At 35.4% G+C, this 23,424-nt stretch overlaps 1 protein-coding gene across 1 annotated transcript in view; it reads right to left on the reverse strand.

Moving 5' to 3' along the window:
- The window catches only part of GALNTL6 (polypeptide N-acetylgalactosaminyltransferase like 6), a 438,269-nt gene that overhangs the window by 104,041 nt on the left and 310,804 nt on the right, over positions 1 to 23,424 (reverse strand). The window contains exon 4 of the mRNA XM_087437426.1: positions 17,113 to 17,230. Within this exon, the coding sequence (XP_087293552.1) occupies positions 17,113 to 17,230 (118 nt within the window). The remainder of the gene's footprint in view (positions 1 to 17,112; positions 17,231 to 23,424) is intronic.

A 23,424-nucleotide genomic window follows, 5' to 3' on the forward strand; every position in this document is an offset into this window, starting at 1 on the left:
AATGAATGAAAGAATTATTGGCGTATTGATATAAAGCAAGGTTAATTCCAGACAATTGACTTATTTAATGATAACCCACCATTTAGCTGCCATTAAAAATAAAAGCTGTGATCTCTAGTACACTCAAATACGAATTTTGAGGTAACAAAGTATCTTGAGCTTATTTTCATTCAAAACTGGTTTATGACAAAATAAAGAAATGGCTGATGTTAAAGATATAGCACATTATATATAAATGAGTAATTAAGTTTCTGGGACTGGAAAATAACTTTCTAATTGTATGGTATGACTTGAAAAGCTCCTTAAGACTAGATAAGCAATCACTTTACCATCTAACTAGAAATTAAAATATTAGTTGTTGACCTAAAAACCTATGGTTTGTAGATATTGAAAAGGGCCATGTCTGTCATTAAACTGCTTTTCCGGGGTAGATGTAATAAAAACTGCACCTTCGGGAAGGGACGTTACACTCCCACACGCTGTTGCTTTGCTTTATTCTTAGAATGCTGAGTTTTGAGGTTATTCTTTGAGATCAAGAGACAAAAAGAACAGCTTATTTTGACCTTTCCTGACTCCTCTTTTCTGCTTGTTGATCGGAACATAATAAAAGCAGAAACTGGCAAATGTATCTACAATCTTTAATGAGGATATGGTGATTTCTAGTCTCAGGGGAAAAGCTCTTGTTTCTTGAACCATCTGCTTAGGATTTTTCAAAGTAAGAAATGCTGTTATGTCAGTATAAAAGAAGATCTAGCCCAAACTATCTTGCATTTAATGAGCTTCAAGGGGTCTGGGTGGGGCTAGCAGGGCTTCAGAGGGTACACTGTTCAGAAGATCACTGCTTTTAAGATGTGGTGTTCACATTTGCAGTAATACCAAATGGTCTTAAAAACAATGATGGGGGCGGGGACTGGAAGAGAAAAACAGATATATCACTTATTGGTTTATTTGAAACATTAATTCTTGGGGAGGAAAGAATGGATTTGAATATCTTAAGAGTGTTTCTTTGGTAAAATATTATGGTTAAGGACATAATCCCTCATTTTCCTTAACTCATTTTACAGCTTAGAAGGTACAGTAGTGGCAAAGTGTTTGCTTTTTACCATTATTTCCATATCTCTCCAGATTTTGAGTCTATTGCTTAAATTTTCTGGATTCACCATCTGCTAAAAATAAATAAAAGTTCTTTAAAAACTTCTTAAAATTGGCTTTCTGTAGTGGAACAACAACTTCCTTCTTTTAGGGAAATATCCAAACACGTGCTTCTCCTTTGCCCCTGAGTTGGGCTGTCAGTCACACTACCTTCCTAAAGGCGGGGCCAGGAACCTGACTCAGGTCAGGCTAATTGAAATCCTTCCTTGAGGTTTCGTCAAATTGGAATTACCTCTCTGGTTGTGAAGCAGAAAACGAAAGCCTGAGAGCCTTCCAGGGCCATGCCTGAGAGGCGGAAGGAGAGTCTGTTGGAGGGAATGAAGCTGATACAGAGAGAGGTGGAGGGCACATATTCAGAGAACAAGTCATAGCAGCATCTGAGACTCTGTTTCCAGGCATCTCAGAGGCTCACTTATTTCCTTGACTTTTTCAGTTTGTTTCCATGAGCATCCTGTCCAATTTCCCCTTTCCTCTAAGTTAGACTGAATTGGGTTTCTGTCTTCTAGTAAGCCAAAGAATCCACATAAAAAAAACTCCGTTTTTGAACAATGATGGTTTGAGTGTCTAGGAACGCCAAAGGTACACTTTGAAACAAGCACATCAGTCAAAAGCTCCTCAGATGAAGACCATTACAACAAAAACTTTGGAGAAGCAAAAGTTTTCCTAAGCTTCGGTTGATATGCAATTAATTTCCTTTAGCAACAAAAATGTCATCAAAATAAAAAATGTGAGCCCTCTCAAAGGTTCATAATGGTATTTGCATGTTATTTTTTATCTTGAGGAAAAGTTGATATACTTTTGTAATATGGAGCAGTGGAAAGAACACTTTGGATTAGGGTTTGAATTGGGCAGGTTACTACCCTTTTCTGAGTCTTCTTTTCATTTTCTGTAAAGTTGGGGTAATGTGTCTACTTCATAAGGCGGTTGTAAGGACTCAGTTAAGAAGCACACATAGCACCCTTATGTAGCACACAATAGGTGCTCAGGAATGGTGGTCATGTGACATAGTCTATCTGGTGGACAAACTTTATTCTTCTGGTATGTTGGGGGCTACATGGGGGTGGTAGTGTAGTTGGTTGTGTATTGTGTGGTTGTGTATCCGCATGTTGACCTGTATGAGAGGAGTCAGGGCATATGGCAACATGCTAGTCTGTGAATGTGTGTATGTGTGGGGGTGGGGATTGTATTATCAACTGTCACTCTCACAGTTTGGAGAGAAGGAGGGAGCTGTGGGGTGAACTTATATTGGCCTCGTGTGTTTTAGGTTGCCGACCTTGACGTAGAGTGTAGAAATCAAATTCTTATACCTCTAGAGTTGATGTGTGTATATACTCCCAGGCTGTCTATAGTATTGTCATTAGGATTTGGGTGAAGGGCTTGAGAATTATATGGGGAGGTTTTTTGTCACTTTCTATACAAATATCTCTTGAGCTGGGGGTGCAAACTGACTTGCTTTATGTAGATTTACACACCAGAGGCATTAGAGTGATTAGATTTTATTTCAGTTTTCTTGTTAGGGAAAAACAGCAACCAGAACAATAGAAACATTAAAAAAAATCTCAATATTAGAAAAAGACTTCAATAGGAAGTTAAATTGACCTTAACACAGGTACTGAATGCTGTGTAAATTGTTATATCTTGCTCACTTTACAACTATCTATAAAAGCTAAAATAAAATTAAATAGAGAATTAGGAAAACGCCATCAGACATAAAGGAAGTAATAACTGGGAGGAATTCAGACTTGCCGCTAGGCTTGTGTCTAATGGACATAAAATTTAGCTTGAAAATGCTCTGTGACACCTGAGGTAACTTTTGTTAGGTAATTGAAATGAATCTCAGACTGGCTTGTGAGACATTCAGCAGCTGTTTCTGTTTATCTTTGAGTTTCTGAATGAGTTTAGAGTCATTTTAATATTTTCTTTGGAAGATCAATTCTGGGCACGTTGAATTAAAACGGTTATTTTGATGTCACCTGGGCTAAATATTGTAGGGAAAAGAAGCCCATAGGAACAACTCCAGATATTTTCTTGTGTATCTGAAGTATATTGTGTGCCATAAAAAGGCTTCTGTCACGTTTTAGATACAAAATGCAATGCCACTTTGAGGTACTTGGCAGGCTCAGAAGTAAAGAGAGGTCTCTAATATAGCTGTCTCATAAAAGCAATGAGAAGGTAGATAAAATATTTTAGAAACATCCTCAGCATAAAAAGGATTTCTAATGAGTACATTTTATAAGACTAAATTTATCTCTAACAAAACCATTTGTACAAAGCATCATCATGATAGTTTTTATAGAGATGGCTTAAGGGAAAAAGAGCACACCTCTAAAATGAGATTGAGTTGTATCCTTCTAGGGAGGCAAATAAACTATTTTAGGAGTATAAATTAAACACCTTAGGAGGTTTTTGTATTTTTAGACAACTGGGGAGAAAATGGAAAATGCTTATTAATTAGAACTAGGTTCTTTGCCAGAGTATCAGAGGCTTGTCTTGGGAACCAAGAGTATGGAAGTTAGCAATTGTGGGGGCTGGGGGACAGAGAGACTGACTTGGGGTCAGGGGCCAGGGAACAACTCCTTTTCTTTGGTTTGCTGGTATGTCATTATTTTGTAGTTTCTCCTACAAATCTGTGGGTCAAATAACACATGGAACATTTGCTGCAAACAGTGCTGTGGTGATGGCTGGATGAGAGTCATTCAGGAGTGGAGGAGTAAGGGGATGAGGGAACTGAGCCACTCCAGACCCAGGGAAAGGAGGCCAGGAATGAGAACCCCATTGAACCAATTGCCGATTCTCTTTGCTCAATGGTTTTGTAGTGAGAAGTCCTTGCTTTAGCTTAGAAGTTTTGGCCTGATCTGTACCTGGGATTTGTTTCTAAAATTTGTATTTCAACAATCTTGAGATCCATGTAAATATATATTAACATATCATTGAGGGGCTGGCCTGTGGCACAGCGGTTAAGTTCACGCGTTCCGCTGCTGCCTGGGGTTCGCCAGTTCAGATCCTGGGCATGGACCTACTCACTGCTCATCAAGCCATGCTGAGGCGGTGTCCCACGTAGCAGAGCTACAACTCTACAATTATAATACACAATTATGTACTGGGGCTTTGGGGAGAAAAAAGAAAAAGAGGAAGATTGGCCACAGATGTTAGCCATCTAACAAAAAAAAAAGTATCATTGCAGATTCAGATGTATTTTAAAAGTCTTTTCTGACCACCCAATCTAAACACTCTTGATTAAGAGGATAGTAAAATCAGGGGCCTATACAGGCCAAAAGAGACCATATATGCATCTCCAGTCAGGTATCAGGTTTTGTTTTGTTTTGTTTTGTTTTTTGAGGAAGACCAGCCCTGAGCTAACATCTTATACCAATCCTCCTCTTTTTGCTGAGGAAGATTGGCCCTGGGCTAACATCTGTGCCCATCTTCCTCTACTTTATATGGGACGTTGCCACAGCATGACTTGACAAGCGGTGTGTCGGTGTGCACCTGGGATCCGAACATGCAAACCCAGGGCTGCCGAATTGGAGCGCGTGCACTTAACCACTGTGCCACAGGGCCGGCCCCAGGTATCAGGTTTAATATGGCAGAAATAGGGGGCCAGGAAACAGTGCAGACCATTCCTCTGTCTTCCATCTTGGTGTATAGATACAAATATTTTAAAAATATTATGCCAGTCAAATATAACCATCTCTATTCTGGGGCTCCTGCTTTATAATTTATTGGCTGGTCTATTTCTTTTTAGCACTTACCAAAGTCAGAAATTATCTTGTTTATTTATTTCACTTATTTATGTATAATCTGTTTCTCCTGACACTAAATTCCATGAGATAGAGAACTTGTCATTCCTGTTGACTCTCATATTCTCATAGTAGGCTCTTAATAAATATTTCCTGGATGCATGAATACATCTGTGAATATTGTCTGCATATTAAACTATATATTGTAATTTTATTCTATAAGTACTTACATAAATACTATATTACATATATTATATACATAAATTATTAAATATAAATAACAAAATTTATCTTCCCTCTGTATTTATTTTTTGCACATATGTTCTGTATCTTCCTTTTTCTTACTTAACAATAGGTTTGGATATTATGCCATAGTAGTAAAAATAAAACTGGTGCATTCTTTTTAAAGGCCATACTGTAGTACACAGTATAGGTAAATAATAATTAATTTAATCAGTCCCCTAGAATGGATATTTAAGTTTTTTCATTTTTCATCAATAAAAAGAATATTGAGATAAATATCCTTGTATATGTCTCATTTCACACATGTGTGAGTTTCTCTGCGGGTTATGTGAATAGAAATGAGATAATTGAGCCAACATACATACACAGTTTAAATTTTGAAGAATATTTTCTAATTGTTCCCCATAGAGGTCACACAACTTTTCACTACTTTAATTGACATGTTTGAGAGTGTCTGTTTCTCTAAACCCTTGTCAACACGTTGTGTGATCAAAGTTCTTGATTGTTGCCAATCTAATAGGTGAAAAATATACCATTAGAGTTTTAATTTGTATTTTTCTTATAACTGAGGATGAGTAACTTTTCATATTTGAGTCATTTTTATATCCTTTTCTGTGAACTGTCTGTTCCAATATTTTGCCTATTTTTTTAAAACTATTTATCTCATTGATTTGTAGGAGGTCTTTTTGTATTAACAGTATTATTTGCAAATAATTTTTCCCAGATTGCCATTTGACTTTTGTCTGTTTTTTCCATGTAGAATTTTTATGTTGATGAATTAATCTTTTCTTTCATTGCTTCTAGTTTTTCTTTAACTCACACTTAGGGGGCTTTCACCATTCTAGTTCATCCATGACTTTTGCATTTCTTGTAGATTTTCATTTTTAATGCTTAAGATGGTTTATCTTCTTGGGATCTATTTTTGTATAAATGTGATATTGAGATCCAACTTTTTTTTCTCCAGATAAGTAGTTGTCTCATACTATTTGCTGAGGAATCTGCTATCTTCCTCTTGATTTGAAATGTTGACTTTATCTTATACTAAATTCCCTTATTTATCTGGGTCTATTTAGATTCTGTGCCATAGCTATCTCTGTCTATTCATGCACATTTTATTATGTATTTTATTATCTGCTATGGTTAGCCCCCTATCATTTTTTTCCCAGAAATTATCTTGTTATTCTATCTATCTGTTTTCCCTTTGTCTAGCTGCTCCCCCCCAAAAAAATTCATGTTACTATTTTTACTGGGATTGCATTAAATTTGTGAGTATGCTTAGGGAGAATTATCTTCATTATGAATTTTCATTTATTCAAGCCTTTTTGTGTGTCCCTCGGTAGTATCAGAACATTTCTTTATAGAGGTCTAGGACATTTAAATTTAGTCCTAATTGGGTTTTTCCCTACTATTGTAGTGTCTTCCTTTGAGTAGTGGGTGGTTGTGTATATAAAGGATATTGTTTTCTGTATATTTACACACACACATTTTACCCAGGCAACTTACTGAATTTCCTTCCCTCCTCTTTGCCAATTTTTAATATCCCTTCTATTATCTCTTGTCTAACTGAATTGCTTACTATCTCCTGAATAATTTTAAGTAACATTTGATAATAATTTAACAAGAAAATTCCTACAGCTGCAATTATTTTGGTGTATTAGTCTTTGAATAGTTATTCTATTATGTAATCTTTTATTATTACTTTTTAATGCTAGTATTTACAAATAAAATATGTCTGTGGTTTTCTATTTTTTGCACTATCTTGGTCAGATTTTGTTATCAAATATTATGCTAGTTGTATAATCAATTTGAAAAATTTCTTTCTTTTCTGATATTAGAGAACAAATTTTGAAAAATATTGCAGTATATGTTCCTTCAAGGTTTAGAAGAAACTAATCAGGTTTGGTGCTTTATTTTTTGGAGCAGATAGCTTTTTGACAATCTTGTCTCTTTCTGTTATGGTTGTTGGTCAGCACAGTAGGCAGAATTCTGAGATGGCCCCCAAATTCCTACTCCCTGGTGTACATGTCCTTGTATAATCTCCTCCCTTCGAGTGCCAGAGGGTATGGTTATGATGGATTTCATACCCATCATTAAGTGACATTATGTAACAAAGGTAAACGGATTTTGTTGATATAATTATGGTGCCAATTTAGTTGGCTTTCAGTTAATCAAAAGAGAGATTATCCTGGGAGGGTCTAACCTAATATGTGAGTCCTAAAAACGGACTCTGATCTTCCTGAGGAAGAGTTATAAAGATGTGAAGTGTGAGAGAAATTCTGGCCTTGAAGAAGTAAGGCGCCATGTTGTGAGAGGTCCACGGAGGGGGCCACGTGGCAAGGACTGGAGAGTGGCTTCTGTGGTTGAAACTGGTATCCAGATGACAGCCAGCAAGACAATGAGGAGCTCGGTCGCAAAACCACAAAAAAAAGGGTTCTGCCAACAACCTGAGGGAACTTGGAAGCAGATCTTTCCCAGGCTGAGCGCCCAGCTAAGGACAAAGCTGGCTGAAAATTTGATTTCAGCCTTGTGAGATCCTTAGTAGAGGCCTCGCTGAAAGATGCTGGACTTCTGATGCAGAGGCTGTGAGGAAATTTTGTGTTGTTTTAAGCTACTAAGTTTGTGGTAATTAGTTATGTAGCAATAGAAAATGAATATAGTTAGTTTAGAAGTTTTCTTTTTGGAGGTCAGTTTTGTCATTTATATTTTGTTAAAAATCATCCATTTCTCCCATAATCTTAGCTTTATTTGCATAGAATTGAGAGAGTAATCTCTTATGATTGCTCAAATTTTCTCTAAAATTCCCGATTTTTCCCCCATTATTGTTTTTGAGTTGCGTAGTTTTGTGTTTTCTTTTTTTATAAATGGTCAGTTAACCATTTTCTAATTAATTTATCTGTCTCTGTACCTATCTATATTTCTTATTAATTATTTATGTTTAGCTGTAAAGAACCAGCTCATGCACTAATAGTTTTAGGTTTTCTAAATCATCAATTTCTTTTTTATGTTTATTAGTCTTTTATCCTTATTTCCTTAGGTTTATTTTATTTTTCATTTGCAAACTGGATCTGGATGTTTAATTTGTTTGTTTTTATTCTTTCTATGTTGATGTAAGAATTTAAGAATCTACATTTTCTTCTAAACACTGCTTTAGCTGTATCTCCTAGGTTTTGCTATATGGTGTTTTAATTTTAACTTTTTTCCTTGGGAACACTAATGTGAGCTCCTGTATCTTTCATATCATTCCACTCTATTACTTTTAACTTTGTTCATTTTGTTCCTTTTACTCAATCCTATCCTTTATGTCCCTATGTATTTTCAGAATATCCCTTCTCCTTTGTGTTGCCTTCAGTATGACCTTCATTTTGTTTTTCTTTTTCTTTTTCATTATATCCTAACTGTTCCCATTTCTTTTTCGTCTCCTTCTCTTGTCTTTTGATATTTTTGCCTAATCTCATAAAGTTCAGTGTTTATTATTGTTTTATAGAGTCAGTGACTTCATTAACCTTTTCAAAAAATTTATAACAGTGTAGAGCAACATTATTTTGGTGATCTTTCCTGGTCCCTTTCTTCCTTTTTTCTTGTAATATTTTTATATGCTATTACCTTTAAAAAGTTATTATTATTTATCTTTGAGTAGGGTGAATTCTTCTTACTGATTACAGTAGGTATTCGCTTTATGACACAAAATTCTGTATGTGAGTGAATTATTTTAGCCTTTGTCTACCTCCAAAAGGAATTGGCTGCTGCAGGGCTGCTCATAATATCAAGTATCTTTCCTCCTAATAGTGTGCTTCCTGCAAATATGGCTGCCTCACTAACAGCCTGCTTCCTGCAAATATGGCTGTTCTGTATAACACCTCTTTCACCACTGTCCCCAACTTCCCCTTTGCTGCTTCTCTTTTGTGCCAAACTCAATCGATGGAAGCTCTGGCCACCAGCAATCACACTTGTTGCTATTGTTTCAAACAAGTGATTGTTGGTTTTTCCGCTTAGGACATGCCAATTACTTTGGAGGATTGAGATCTGCTGACTTCAAATGAGATTTGTAGCTTGGTCATTCCACCTTCCCATGCCCCTGTTTTACCATCATTGGATTTACCTTACTGCATACGATAATCTTCCTTATACATTGTGTTTGGGTGTAAGAGATCTGATAATTTTGTCAAGGATAAAGTTAGGTTTTTTTGTTCCTGTTTCATGTTCTCTTTTTTTGTTTTGAGTGGTCTCTAAGAGAAGACCTTTCTTTTCCATTTTAAAACTGCAAATCTATTGTAATTGTATAACATTCAATTGTTGAACTATAAGTATACTTAAATTTTTTTTGATGGCTATGTACCATGTAGGGAAACTTTAAATTTAGCTAATTTTGTGGGGTTATTAATTTTGATTTTGTAAGTACGAAGAAATAAAATCCATGTTTGTTCTTGAGAAGCTCTGTAATGAGGTTAAGTTCTAGAATATATGGTTTACTGAGCTATAAAAATTCCAAATTGATGGCTATTATCTTGTTTGAATTGAATTGAATGTTCTAACTCAATGATTAGTCCCTATTGTGTATATTCAATCCTTATTAAATAACCATTGCATTTTGAAGATAGTAAAAAATTAAATTTTACATTAAATCATCACAAGACTTGTCAGCCCTCATATTTAATAAAAATCAGATGGGAAGAATCTGCATTTCTTTTTTAAAGTGGTTTCAGAGAGTGACAGTAGCTACTTTTTCACCAAGGGCATAAAGTCTCCTGTTTTTCCAGCTAAGACAAATTAGGCTAATGGTTTTGAGAGCAAACCCGAATTCTAATCTTTGCTTTGATATTAACTAGGTAATGGCCTGTCTTTGCAATTATGAAATAGAAATTATATTTTTACCTTGCATTAGTGTTGAATGGGATAAGAAATTAAATTCAGTGACCTTTAAATGCTAACTTGTTACTTTTTCTTGTTAAGGGACCAAATAATTGTTATTACCACCATAGGAAGAAGAAAGTGGCCAGAACTTTGGGACACAGGTAGCTCCATGTAAAGATTTTATAAGCCACAAAAAGGGACAAAATAAACAGGATACTTTCTATTAAAGTCTCAGACATATTTAAGTCCCTTTAAGCTGTATATGCTTATTTGTGTGTGGCAGGATTATAACTTGCCATATTTATCTTGTAATACTCAATGTGTTTGCCACCGTATATTTTGACTCCAGGAGCATTATTTTCCTCAGCCACACCAAAGTAGAAGCAAAGATTCAAAGAAACCCCAGAGGCTTATTTTAGGACTGATTTTTTCTTTTCATTTTAGGGAGACTACACAAAAGTGGGCCTGGGGGAAGGGAAAAGAAGCGACAACTGAAAAACAAAAGAGGGAAAAGTTCTGTAGGACCAAGGTGCAGAGGGGAAGAGACGAAGGAGAAGGGCAGCAAGGCTGACTCTCCCAGACTCATCACCCTAAGACACTGGCCATTCAACAACCCTGTAACCTGTACGTCCCCTGCACAGAGGTCAGGGGACTGGGGCACTGGGTGGGCTGAGGACCCGCAGGGAGATCCTCACCCCAGACCTGAACTGGACAAGTGGGAAATTTGCCTCGGCCAAGGCAGTGGTGCACCCGCCTCTGCTGCATGAGCTTTCCCTGATTCTCATTAGACTGAAAGATTTGACAGAATGGACTGAACCTCTCTTCAATCAATTTAACGTATTAACCACTCTCTATTCATTCTGTAAATGTACTGAATGGCATTCATATTGTGGTGAACCCACGTTGAATACAGGCTACAGCGAATATGCCTGCAATCTTTTGCTCCCAATAGTTAAGTTACATGCTTACCTCAAAGGCAGTGCATTTCTTCCCAAATGTGATTATGCTGGTTTTAAAAAATTACAAGTATGTAATTTAATTAAATACCACTTAAACTGATGAAATATAGTTATAAAAGGAGAGAGAATTGTCGTTCATGTCAAAACTAATTTGAGGAGTTTGGAAGGATTGAGTTGTTGTTTAAAAAATTGCTGTCAAATTAGATGTGGGTGAAGTAACAATAAAAGATTGGGTAAAATGATAAAAAAATGAGAAGGATTCTATTACTGCGTTAAGATAGCTTCAAAGTGTCTTTGGGTTCTCATTGCAATTTAAAGAAACCCAAACCGGAGCTCCTAGAGAATGCAATACGGGTGTGATTCATGCACCTTTAGTTTTACTCCCATCGGTGGACCCGAATGAAGAAGGAACAGTTTTGGCCTCTCTTCCATTGGAAGACTGGCGAATAAATATACATTTATATGTTTTGCTTTAGAGGAAATTCTTAATGTACTCTTTTGTGCTTTCCTGCTTTAATTGATGTTTATGTTTAATGGGTGAAATACTCATCTCGATTGTACTTGATTCAAGGGCTTCACTGTTTGTTCTCTCTTTCTTTATAGAGAGAATAAACAAATTTCTCAGGAAGAGAAAAATATAGGACTGGTTGGTTAAAATCTCTGCAATAAATAGGGGGAGAAATGGCGGTATGAGTTTCCATCTTTTCTGGGAAGGAAAGGAAAACACTAGTTTAGTTGGTTTGCAGTGTGGATTGAGAAAGGTGAGGCAGATAATTGATGGAAAGTTTCCTGGCTTATGATTCGGTATGTTCATTTGATTTGTGTGGTAATTAGGAGCAACTGTGAACTTTTAGGAGGGGAAAATAAAGCAACTCAGGGCATAAATGAAAGAAACATGGAGATCGGTTGAAACAGGAGACAGAATAGAGGCAGGGAGGCTAACAAAGAGGCTATTGTATATGTCCCAAATTATTACTGTGATATGGAAATAAAATATATTCCAAACAATACTGGTGATGAGTAATTGTGGTGAATTAATTCTCCCGGCTGCTACTTGAGAGTGAGCTCCACCAAAGAGAGAATCTCCTTGCATTTATCTTTGAATCCCAAGAGATTAGCCCAGGGTTGGCACGTTGTAATCAATCAATAAATATCTGTTGAATGAATAATGACTGATAAGGGCTGAAAGATTGTGAGATGTAAGTTAAAATTTCCTTAAATGCCTGAATCTTAAACTCAGCACACGGGAAGGACGACATAACAAAGGTGATTGCATAGTGTGTTATGGTCCATTAAGGGGTTTTGAAACAAGCTGCAGGGCTCCCAGGTTTGTTAGATTCACTCTCGGACACATGGTGCCCACACTTATTTCGCCTGGAGCCTTGCACGTTTCTGCATAGCTGAGGCTAGTGATCAAGAGCTCTTCCCTGACTAAAGACAGCCTGAGAAATATTAGATCAATGTGGGACCATGTTGATAAGCCGCTAGAGGTAGAAAAGGGCAGCCCAAACCGAATTTAATGCTCTTCTACCCGGATCTAAGCTTTATGTCTTACGCCAGAGAATTTTGTGGAAGAGAGTCTTTAGGCTTCATTCTAAATCTTGTAGGTGCCTAATTAATGTTTATTGCTCACTTTTATTTTCTGAGAAGAGTTTTCTGCAATCAAAGGGCAGATCTTTTGAAAATGCTAACTTTTTTTTTAAAGATTTTTTATTTATTTATTTTTTTCCCCCCAAAGCCCCAGTAGATAGTTGTATGTCACAGCTGCACATCCTTCTAGTTGCTGTATGTGGGACGCGGCCTCAGCATAGCCGGAGAAGTGGTGTGTCAGTGCGCGCCCAGGATCCGAACCCGGGCCGCTAGCAGCGGAGCGCGAGCACTTAACCGCTAAGCCACGGGGCCGGCCCTGAAAATGCTAACTTTTAAGTTTAGACTTTTATCTTTGGGGAATGGATGTGAAAATGCACTCTGGAAAATCAAAGATTCATATGGTTTTAATATTAGTTCAGTAACTTAAATGGTAGACAACATTTAAAGGTGTGGGTTATCTCTTTTATGCCATACTGTGCAGTCTGTCTTGCTTTTCTCTTTGTTTCCAGGCGCAACTACAAATTGAGTACCTGGAACAATGCCTGGCATAAATTAGATGCTCAATAAGAGCTTGTTGAATGACTGACTAAATGCTACTTTCTCCTCCCTAGCAGCTGGCCAACCCAGTAACATTTGAAAGACAGCTGGATAATTCTGGGCCAAGTAGGAGTTTAGATTCATATTAAAAGAGATTGAGGAGTGGGCAGAGTGCAGACAGATCATTTCTCTAGAGAGCTCTTTTCTTCAACTGATTCCTGAAAGTTACACTGTGTTGGCTTTTATGTTATGGCATGAAATCTACTTATCTAATCAGATGTTAGAAAAAGGTAGGAAAGATATTTACATAGAGAGAATTGAGGAGCGCTCTTAACCAAATACTTTTTGACCAACAACTAAGCACTTAATATAACAAATTATATGTAATACAAAAAATATAAAATTAATCCCTTAATTTCTGCAATTATGCAGAAATGGAGCATTTTAATCCCTAAGTGACACTGGGTAGTTTATTTAATCTGTAAAATTGAAAAGTAATTTAATCTAAAATTTTTAAACTTTGTCTCAGTTTCTTCATCTGAGTTTTCTTCATCTGAGTTTTCTGGAAATAATTTATTCAGCGATGGAATCTTGTCATAATGTTTGGTGAAATGATTTTTTGCTTGAAGAGTAAACAGCAAGCAAAGATGCCTGATAACGACCAGAGATAGAAATCTTTTGAATTAGAGCTTTTAAGTTCTTGACTTAAAACAATTTCTGTGTTATGGTGTGAAATAGACTAGGGGAACTCTCAGTTATCCATACGTATTTCTCAAGCCTTAAGTGCTGACCAGTGGATATCTTACAGTGCTTTACACTGTAAAATTAATCACAATTTATGGAATAAGTCCCAAAATGCAGATGTTTGTTTTTTCTCTTTTATTTTTAATATCATTTAACAAAGATGTTTGTGTCCAATTCTTTTGATTCCTTTTACACAGAATTCTTCTTGCTTCAATGCAAATTCTACCAAAGCCTAAGTTCGTCCTTCTCATGTTACAAATACTAATAGAGAGGGACAGTAACCCCAAGTCAGCACACAATAGCCCAAAGAATGAAGGGAAAGGTCTGAAATGAGACCCTGTAAGACACAGCTGTTGCCAAAGAATCTGTCATTCCAGCCAAACAACCTGGAGCAATTTAGTCCTGAACTTCCAGTGCTGTTGCCATGGTTTCTAGACAAAGACGACAGGGCTGCATTCCAATTATATCCTTCAGAGTGACAGATAACTAGGAAATGGGTTAATAAAGTCTCAGGTCACCCAGAAGAGATATGGTAGATACAAGTGACAGATAAGTGAGAGATTCGAGTTTATGTTTGTCTCAAAAATACCTCTGTGATTCAGAATGCAAATATATATCTTGCCAACTCTCCAGACTTGAATAGCAATTTTATCCATCATCCAGTTCATTATTCAAAGCCAGATATCTCCTGCTTAATAGATATTTTTTTAATAACATTTTAAACTGGAAGAATTCATGAATTAAGAGAAATTAAGGGGGTCCGGCCCCATGGCTTAGTGGTTGAGTGTGCTTGCTCTGCTACTGGCGGCCTGGGTTCGGATCCTGGTGTGCACCAATGCACCACTTGTCCGGCCATGCTGAGGTGGCATCCCATATAGAGCAACTAGAAGGATGTGCAACTATGACATACAACTATCTACTGGGGCTTTGGAGAGAAAAAGGGAAAAAAGGAGGAGGATTGGCAATAGATGTTAGCTCAGGGCTGGTCTTCCTCAGCAAAAAGAAGAGGATTGGCATGGATGTTAGCTCAGGGCTGATCTTCCTCACAAAAAAAAAAAAAAAAGAAATTAAGGAAAAAATCTCTTAAACTGTGTAAAGTAAAAAGTATCCCTTGAATTCTGATGATATTGCAAATATAGCAATCCCATTTTATTCTTTAATGCTGGGGTCAAATGTAATATTCTCTTTTTCCAGTTGAAGGTATTATTGTAAACTTTGCACCCTGCTTTGGGCAATATCTGATAATCAATAGTATTTTGCCAGGCCAGGGTCAGCAGAGAGTTTGCTGCTATGTTATTAGATGAAAATGAAGATACTCGCCTCTGTTCAATGAGAGGAACCGTTACGTAGAGATCAAACGGTTGACAATGAATTCTAGAATGTTGATAGATATGACTTGGGTGAATAGATAACTTTATGTTTCTGCATTCTCTGTAGTTAAGCATAAATGGAGCATTTTAATCCCTAGTGACACTGGGTAATTTATTTATTTATTTTTAAAAATGCTTTTGTCTTTTTGTATTTTTAAATTTTATTTATTTATTTTTTTCCCCCAAAGCCCCAGCAGACAGCCGTATGTCATAGCTGCACATCCTTCCAGTCGCTGCACGTGGGACGCGGCCTCAACATGGCCGGAGAGGCGGTGCGTCGGTGCGCGCCTGGGATCCGAACCCGGGCCGCCAGCAGTAGAGAGCACGCACTTAAGCGCTAAGCCATGGGGCCGGCCCTGGGTAATTTATTTAATCTGTAAAACTTAAATTTAATCTAAAATCTTTAAAACTTTATCTCAATTTCTTCATTTGTAAAATGGAATAATACCCACTTCTTAGAGTTGTGATGTTATATTAGATAATGCATATAAAGCATTTAGATCAGCAGCTGGCACATATAGTTACTAAGTGAATGTAGTAAATTCTATTTCTGTCATTATTACTACTCTTATTATTACCCTCTACATACACACTGTGACAAGTGAACAGCTATTACTATAACAGAGGAACTCAAAAGACATTGGTAAATTCAAGGTTTAAAACAAGGTATCTATTAAAACGTTAAGAAAAAAAGTACCTTAGATGTGAAATTAGATGTGTTTGAATGATGGTGAAAAAAAGCTCTAAATTAATAAATAGTATTTCAAGGTTTATGTCAGCATAGTGAGATGAAAAGTTCTAAATGTCCTGAAGCCTACAATCATGTTTCCTGAATTTTTCTTTGGGGATATTTATTTTATGACACTTTGAGGACAGTATAACATTTCTGTTAACACATTGAATATAGCTGTCACAGTTTTATAAAAATCAGTTTTATGATTTTTTTATGCATAAATTCAAAATGTTTAGCTGGATTCTAAGTTTGACTTTTATTATATTCAGGATACTTTTTTTTTCTTTAGCAAGAATTGGTTTGATTTTATAATGGAAGTAGTTAGGAAAAGCAGATTTATTTAATAAGACTTTCCTGTATGATAAATCTTATAAGAATAGATCTATCTTCTTTATAAATAATAACAACAATAAAAAAAGAAAAAATGAATTTTTTTCTTTATAATTCTACTTTTTCAAGAAAACATCTTAGGGGTTCAAAGTACAACATTTGCACAGTTTACTTTGCTTTGTTTGTCTGGTCTTCACGTGTTGTGGTAAATTTTTTAAATTTATAAACCCCGAGATTTGATATTCTATCATATATGTGTGTATATCATATGTGAGTATTTATATATACATATATATGTAATAAAGTATATAATTTTAGTGAGTACTTATGGTCAAAGCAAGTAGAGACTTGGACAATTGCAGATTTAAAAACTTGCCTCTTTTGTAATTATATGAAGAATGGCTTTAATTTCTCATTAATATTTTTAAATTACTCTTTTGCTATTGAAATTATGGAATAACTGGTTATAATCAAAATGTGAACTACTACTTCTAGAACACATACAAAGGGCAAAAGCTCCAATAACTCAATTTATTTCCCTGTAATTCTTCTATCTATGTGTTCTAAGTGCTTTAGAAGGAATGCACTGGTCAGTGGAGCAGTACATCTGCTGGCACACCAAGTTGCCTGCCTGCAGATGGGATTTTGAATTATTTCTTTTATGCATTTCTTTGATGGCATGGCCATATCTCACTGAAGCATCAGAAAGAAGTAGCTTCTCTCATCTAAAAGCTGACTTGGGAAGGTGACATGTCTATTTTTGTTGTCATCTCACAACATAGGTCACAAAACAAAATGATGATATTCTATCAGAATTGTCAAAATTATGTAGTCATAGTGTGAAGAGGGTCTTGGAGACTTACCTTAAAAGAGATTTCATACTGTTCTCCTCCCCAGATTTCTAAACCTGGATCATAGCCACCCAACTCCCAAAACCATTTTCGATCCACAGCAAAGAGACCTCCAGCCATAACAGGAGACCTGTGAAATAGATAAAATAATCTTTAAAGGACTGTGAACATTAGGGACAATGACATTTTGCTTGGGGAAAAAAATGCAAATTTTAAGACATGTTTCAGTGGTCAACTGTTGGGAGATTTTCAGCACCGGTTTTCTGTAAGTGGATATAGAGTTCTCATTGGGTCTCTAATTGCTCCTGGAATCCTCAGGAGCTTTCAACTTTGCTTTCAAGTTCAGGTTCTAATGCAACAAATGCCCTGTAGAGCCACATTTGCTCCATATGTTTATCATTAGAGAGAAATATGCGACTATTAGTGACTGCTACATTGAGAAATATCACTCAATTTTATAGCTCTCCCTCAAAGTCAAAGGGATCTTGATTAGTATCAGAGAGATAAAAATATAGAAAATTTTGTTACAGAAAATATCTTTGATTTAATCTCTCAGTACGTATTCACCAAGCATCTATGTTTACAAGTCATGTCCATTTTACAGACTATCAGATGGTCAGTTAGAATAAAATACATAAACCTGAATTTGTTTAAGTGTATTATGTATTTCAGAGACTTTGCATGTTAAGATGGTACTTGGCCTAATTACTTCAGTTTAAGAATTTTTTTAATGTGTAGACTCTATGTAAATGGAAAGATTACAACATAGGAAGAGGGATTTACTTGTCCCCCTAGGAAAGTAAGCAGGATTCAAAAAATAACATAAAGAATCTCATGCAATTTTTTATTTTGTTTGAAATAAAAATCCTAGAACCAGATGTACCTTACTTTATCCCTCTCTCTAGCAGCCTAATATTTTTCCATTTTCCACACACTGAATTTCAGAGTGGAATTACAACTGTAGCTGGAACAAATTAGAACTGTAACATCTATTGAGTGAAGTTCACCAATGAACACATTACTGCAGTGTAACCTTTGCTTCTGCAGGGCTTGGGCATAAGTGATCAGAAATTCTCAATCCTATTCAATCTGAACCACAAATAGAAAGATTTTAAGTCATACAGATATATTCTCATTTGATTCTGTAAAACATGAGACCAAAGCATCAAAATTTATACTGTGCAGAATGAACCTCAAAACTAGATTATCATAGACAGAGAATTATTATAGATATTGAGCAAGAGAAGGTCCTATATTGATTTTTTATTGTAAATAATTTGTTGGAAACACAATATTTTGTTTTCTTAATGAATTTATTAAGAAAAAAACCATGTAGTGTATTTCAGGTTAATTTTAGACACAATAAAATAAATTCAAATGGATCCTCTTTACCTCCATGGATGTTTTTACCAAGCCTCAAATAAATTAGTGTCTCCTATCTTGATTAGTGTGAATGACTAGTAAGAAACAAACCTTTTATTTATTCATTTACTCATATTTGTCCATGAATATTTTAAACAGCTTAATTGAAGTATAGTTGATACAATGAATTGCACATATTTTAAGTGTACAATTTAGTAAGTTTTGACTTATGTGTACCATTATGCAGTGATCACCACATTCAAGAAAATGAACATATCTATCATCCCCAAGTTTCCTCATTGTAATTCCTCCCTCCTGACCCTCTCTTCGTACACTTTCTCCGGGCAACCACAGATGTGCTTTGTGTCACTATAGATTAATTTGCATTTTTCTAGAATTTTATGTAAATAGAATCATACAGTATATACTCTTTTTTGGGGAGTCTGGCTTCTTTCATTCAGTATAATTTTTTTTAAGATTCATCTATGTCATAGTATGTATTAAAAGTTCATTCTTTTTTTATTGCTGAGTAGTATTACATTTGCATGTATACACCACAGTTTGATTATCAGTTCACCTATTGATGAACATTTAGGTTGATTCCAGTTTTGGGCTATTACAAATAAAGCTGCTTTGGATTTTGTTTACTAATCTTTGTACGGACATATGCTTTCATTTCTCTCCAGAAAATGCCTATGAGTGAAATGACTAGATCACATGGTAGGTATATGTTTACCTTTTAAGAAACTACCAAACTGTTTTCCAAGTGGCTGTACCATTTTATATTCCTGCCAGCAGTAAGTGAGTCTCGGCTGCCCCACATCCTCAATACCTGATAGGAGCAGTCTTGTGAAGCTTAGTATTAAAATAGGAGTATAGTGGTGTATTATTATGGTTTTATTTTGCATTTCCATAGTGATTAATGAATCTGAGCATATTTGCGTTGTTTCTCTTTTTTTCCTATTCAGTCTGGCTAGTGGTTTATCAATTTTATTTATATGCTTAAGGAACTAGCTTTTGGTTTCATTGGTTTTCTCTATTGTTTTTCTGTTTTATATTTCATTAATTTCTCTTTGATCTTTGTTATTTTAATTCTTCTACTTACTTTGTATTTAATTTGCTCTTCTTTTTTCAGTTACTTAAGATGGAGGCTGAGACTGCTGATTTGAGACTTTTCTTTTTTTCGGATAATAGATATTTAGTACCATAAATCTCCCCTAAGAACTGCTTTAGCAGAATCCCACAACAATGTGATATGTAGTGTTCTCATTTTCATTATGTTCAAAATACTTCCTAATTTTCCTTTTGTTTTCTTTTTTTGACCTCTGGGTTATATAGAAGTGTGTAATTTAGTTTCCAAATATTTGGGGATTTTTTTGAGATTTTTCTTTCATTGATTTTCATTTAATTCCCTTGTGGTCAGAGAATATACTTTGTATAACTTGAATCCTTTTAAACTTGTTGGAACTTTTTAATGGCACAGAATATGATCTATCTTGGTAAATGTTCCATGTGTATTTGACAAGAATGTATATTCTGTTGCTGTTGAGTGGAGTAGCCTGTAAATATTTATTAGGTAAAGTGGGTTGATAGTGTTGTTCAAGTCTTCTATATTCTTATTGATTGTCTGTCTCATTGTTCTATCAGCTATTGAGAGAGGAATATTGAAATCTATGACTATAATTCTGGATTTGTTTATTTCTTCTTACTGTTTTATCAGTGTTTTGTTTCACGTATTTTGTAGCTCTGCTAATAGGTGCATAAATGTTTAGGATTTTGATGAATTGGCCTCATTCTCATTATGAAATGACTTTTATCATCCCTGGTAATATTCTCTGCTCTGACATCTATTTTGTCTTGATACTAATATAGCAACTTCAGTTTTCTTTAGATTTGTATGATCTAAACACTAGTATTTATAACTTTTTACTTTTTAAACTATCTGTGTCTTTATATTTAAAGTGGTTTTCTTGTTGGTAGCATATACTTGCATCTTGCTGTTTTACAATCTCTGCCTTTTAACTGAGTTATTTAGATCACTTACTTTTAATATGATTGTTCATGTGGTTAGGCTTAAATCCAGCATATTCTTCTTTGTTTTCTATTTGTCCCATTTATTGTTTCCTTTTCCCCCTTTTCCTGTCTTCTTTTTGATTCATTGAATAGTTTTCATGAACCCATTTAGTATCCTTTTTTGACTTAACATAAATTCCTTGTTTTGTTATTTTAGTGCTTGCTGCTGAGTTTATATCATGCATCTTTATTTTTTTATCACTGCTTACCTTCCAGTGATATTATACCACTACATATGTATTATAAGAACCTTTTATAGTATGTGCTCATTTCTCTTCCTCCAATCTTTGTACTTTGTTGTCATACACTTTACTTTTACATATAAGCCCCACATTATATTATTATTATTTTTGTTTAAGCAGTTATTTTTTTAAAAGATCTGAATCATAAAATTTCATACATGTGAAATTATATTACAAACACCATTTCTGTTTTCTTAATTTTTTGGTGTGATCCAGATTTTCATCCTTCCATCCTTCTGCCTAAGGACTTCCTTTAACATATCTCATAGTGGGGGTGTGCTGGTGATGAAGTCTTTTGTCTTTTGCCTATCTAAAACTATCTTTTTTGTCTACATTTTTTAAAGATACTTTTGTTCGCTATAGAATACCAGCTTAACAGCTTTTTTCTTTCGACTTCGAAAGATGTTGCCTACTCTCTTTTCACTTGTATTGTTTCCCAGGAGAAGTGTGTTGTTATCTTTATCTTTGTTTTCTGTATATAATGAATCTTTTTTTCCTCTGGCTGCTTTTAAGATCCTGTTTATGTCATTGGATTTGAGCTATCTCATTATGACATGACACATAGTGTACAGTTTTCTTGGTACAGTTTCTTGTGTTTGGGATTGCTTGAGTCTCTTGGATCTGTAGGTATAGTTTTCATGAAATCTGCACAATTTTTAAACCATTATTTCTTCCAATATTCTTTCTATTCTTACCTTTATTTCATATTCTCCAGAGACTCCAATTATACACTTTTTCATTTTAAAAAATTCTCTTTTTGTGTTTAATTTTGGATAGTTTCTAGTGCTATATCTTGAAGTTCACTAATCTTTTTTATTTTTTGTAATGTCTAATCTGCTGATAATTCCATCCAAAGCATTTTTTAATCTCACACATTATTTTTTCACCTTTTGGATTTTTATTTTTTTATTTTTATTTTTTGTATCTTACATGTCTCTACTTAACTTTTTGAATGTATAGAATACTGTTATAATTTTAGTCTTAATGTCCTTGAATGTTAATTCTTAGTCAGTTGTTAGTTTCAATTGATTGAATTACCTACTCATTATGGGCCATATATTGCTGCTTCTTTGCATGCCTGGCATTTTTTTCATTGGGTGCTAGAACTTTTACATTTTTGGGTGCTGGATATTTGGTAATCTTTTAAACATTTTTGAGCTTTGTTCTGGGATTCAATTACATTACTTGGAAATAGTTTGACCCTTTTGGGTTTTGCTCTTAAGATTTATTAGGCAGGACTGAAGCAGTGCATAATCTAGGGCAAACTATTCACCACTCTTAAGGCAAGACCCTTCTGTGTGCTCTACTCAATGTCCTCCAAATCATCAGGTTTTTCAGTCTGGCTAGTGAGTACAGACACTAGTTCCAGCCTTGTGTGTGTTCTGTGCGCTGTTACTTCTAATTCTTTTGAGTGGTTGTTTTCCCAGTCTTGGGAAGTTTCTTCATAGACATGCTTTTATCAGCGCTTAGCTGAATATTCAAGGGGTACCCTATGCAGATCTCCAGAGCTCTCTGTGTAGCTCTCTTCTCAAGATGTTCTGCCCTTGAAATTCTAGCTGCCCTCTTCTCCCCAGATCTCAGCTCCATATCAACTCAAGCTGTGCCCCACCTGGGTTCCCCTTCCTCATACCACAACCTGGAAACTCTCTCAAATCAGTAAGCTGGGGTGATCCTGGGCCTCACTTTATTGTTTCCCATCTCTCAGGGATCAATGTCCTTCATTGCCAGATATCCAGTGTCTTGAAAACCACAGTTTTATACATTTTAATTGGTTTTCCAGATGAGAGGTAAATCTGCCCGTATTGCTCCATCTTGTTCAGATGTGGAAGTCTGCAGATCTATCCATTAATTTTTATTTAAAAACATTTAAAAATATTTATTTAATTACTTCAACTAGATAATACATTTACATGTTTATAAAAAATCCTTGCTCCTACTTCTATCCCCTGCCACTCTATTTCTATCATCATAAACAACCGTTATTATTTCTTGGGCATCCTTCCAGGGCTATTATATGCTCATATAAGCAAATACAAATATATCTTCTTTTTCTTCACAAATGATTGTATGCTACACACAGCGTTCCTTACCTAATTTTTAAAATTTTCCTATTTTTTTAAACTACCCAATATATTTTAATGATCATACCATATTGAAAAGAGCTTCTCTGTCCTTTTTTTGTGAGGAAGATCAGTCCTGAGCTAACATCTGCAAATCCTCCTCTTTTTACTGAGGAAGACTGGCCCTGGGCTAACATCCATGCCCATCTTCCTCCACTTTATATGGGACGCCGCCACAGCATGGCTTGACAAGCGGTGCGTCGGTGCACTCCCAGGATCCGAACCAGCGAACCCAGGGCTGCCGCAGCGGAGCGCGCGCACTTTAACCGCTTGTGCCACCGGGCCGGCCCCTCTTTGTTCTTTTTTTAACATCTGCTCATTAGTCCGTTATGCATATATATGTGTGTGTATTTTTGGCAAACATTTAGATTGTTTTCAATATTTTGCTATTTCAAAATTGCTACAATGAATAACTTTGTACATACATCATTTCTACATGTGTGTGAGTATATCTTTAGGATAAATTCTTATAATTTGATATGGTGGTCTGTTGTAAAGAATATAAGTGTGAAAATTGATTCATTTTT

Source organism: Ceratotherium simum, chromosome 12 (assembly GCF_057802395.1).
Source record: "Ceratotherium simum simum isolate JZ-2026a chromosome 12, ASM5780239v1, whole genome shotgun sequence".
NCBI classification, from domain to species: Eukaryota; Metazoa; Chordata; class Mammalia; order Perissodactyla; family Rhinocerotidae; genus Ceratotherium; species Ceratotherium simum.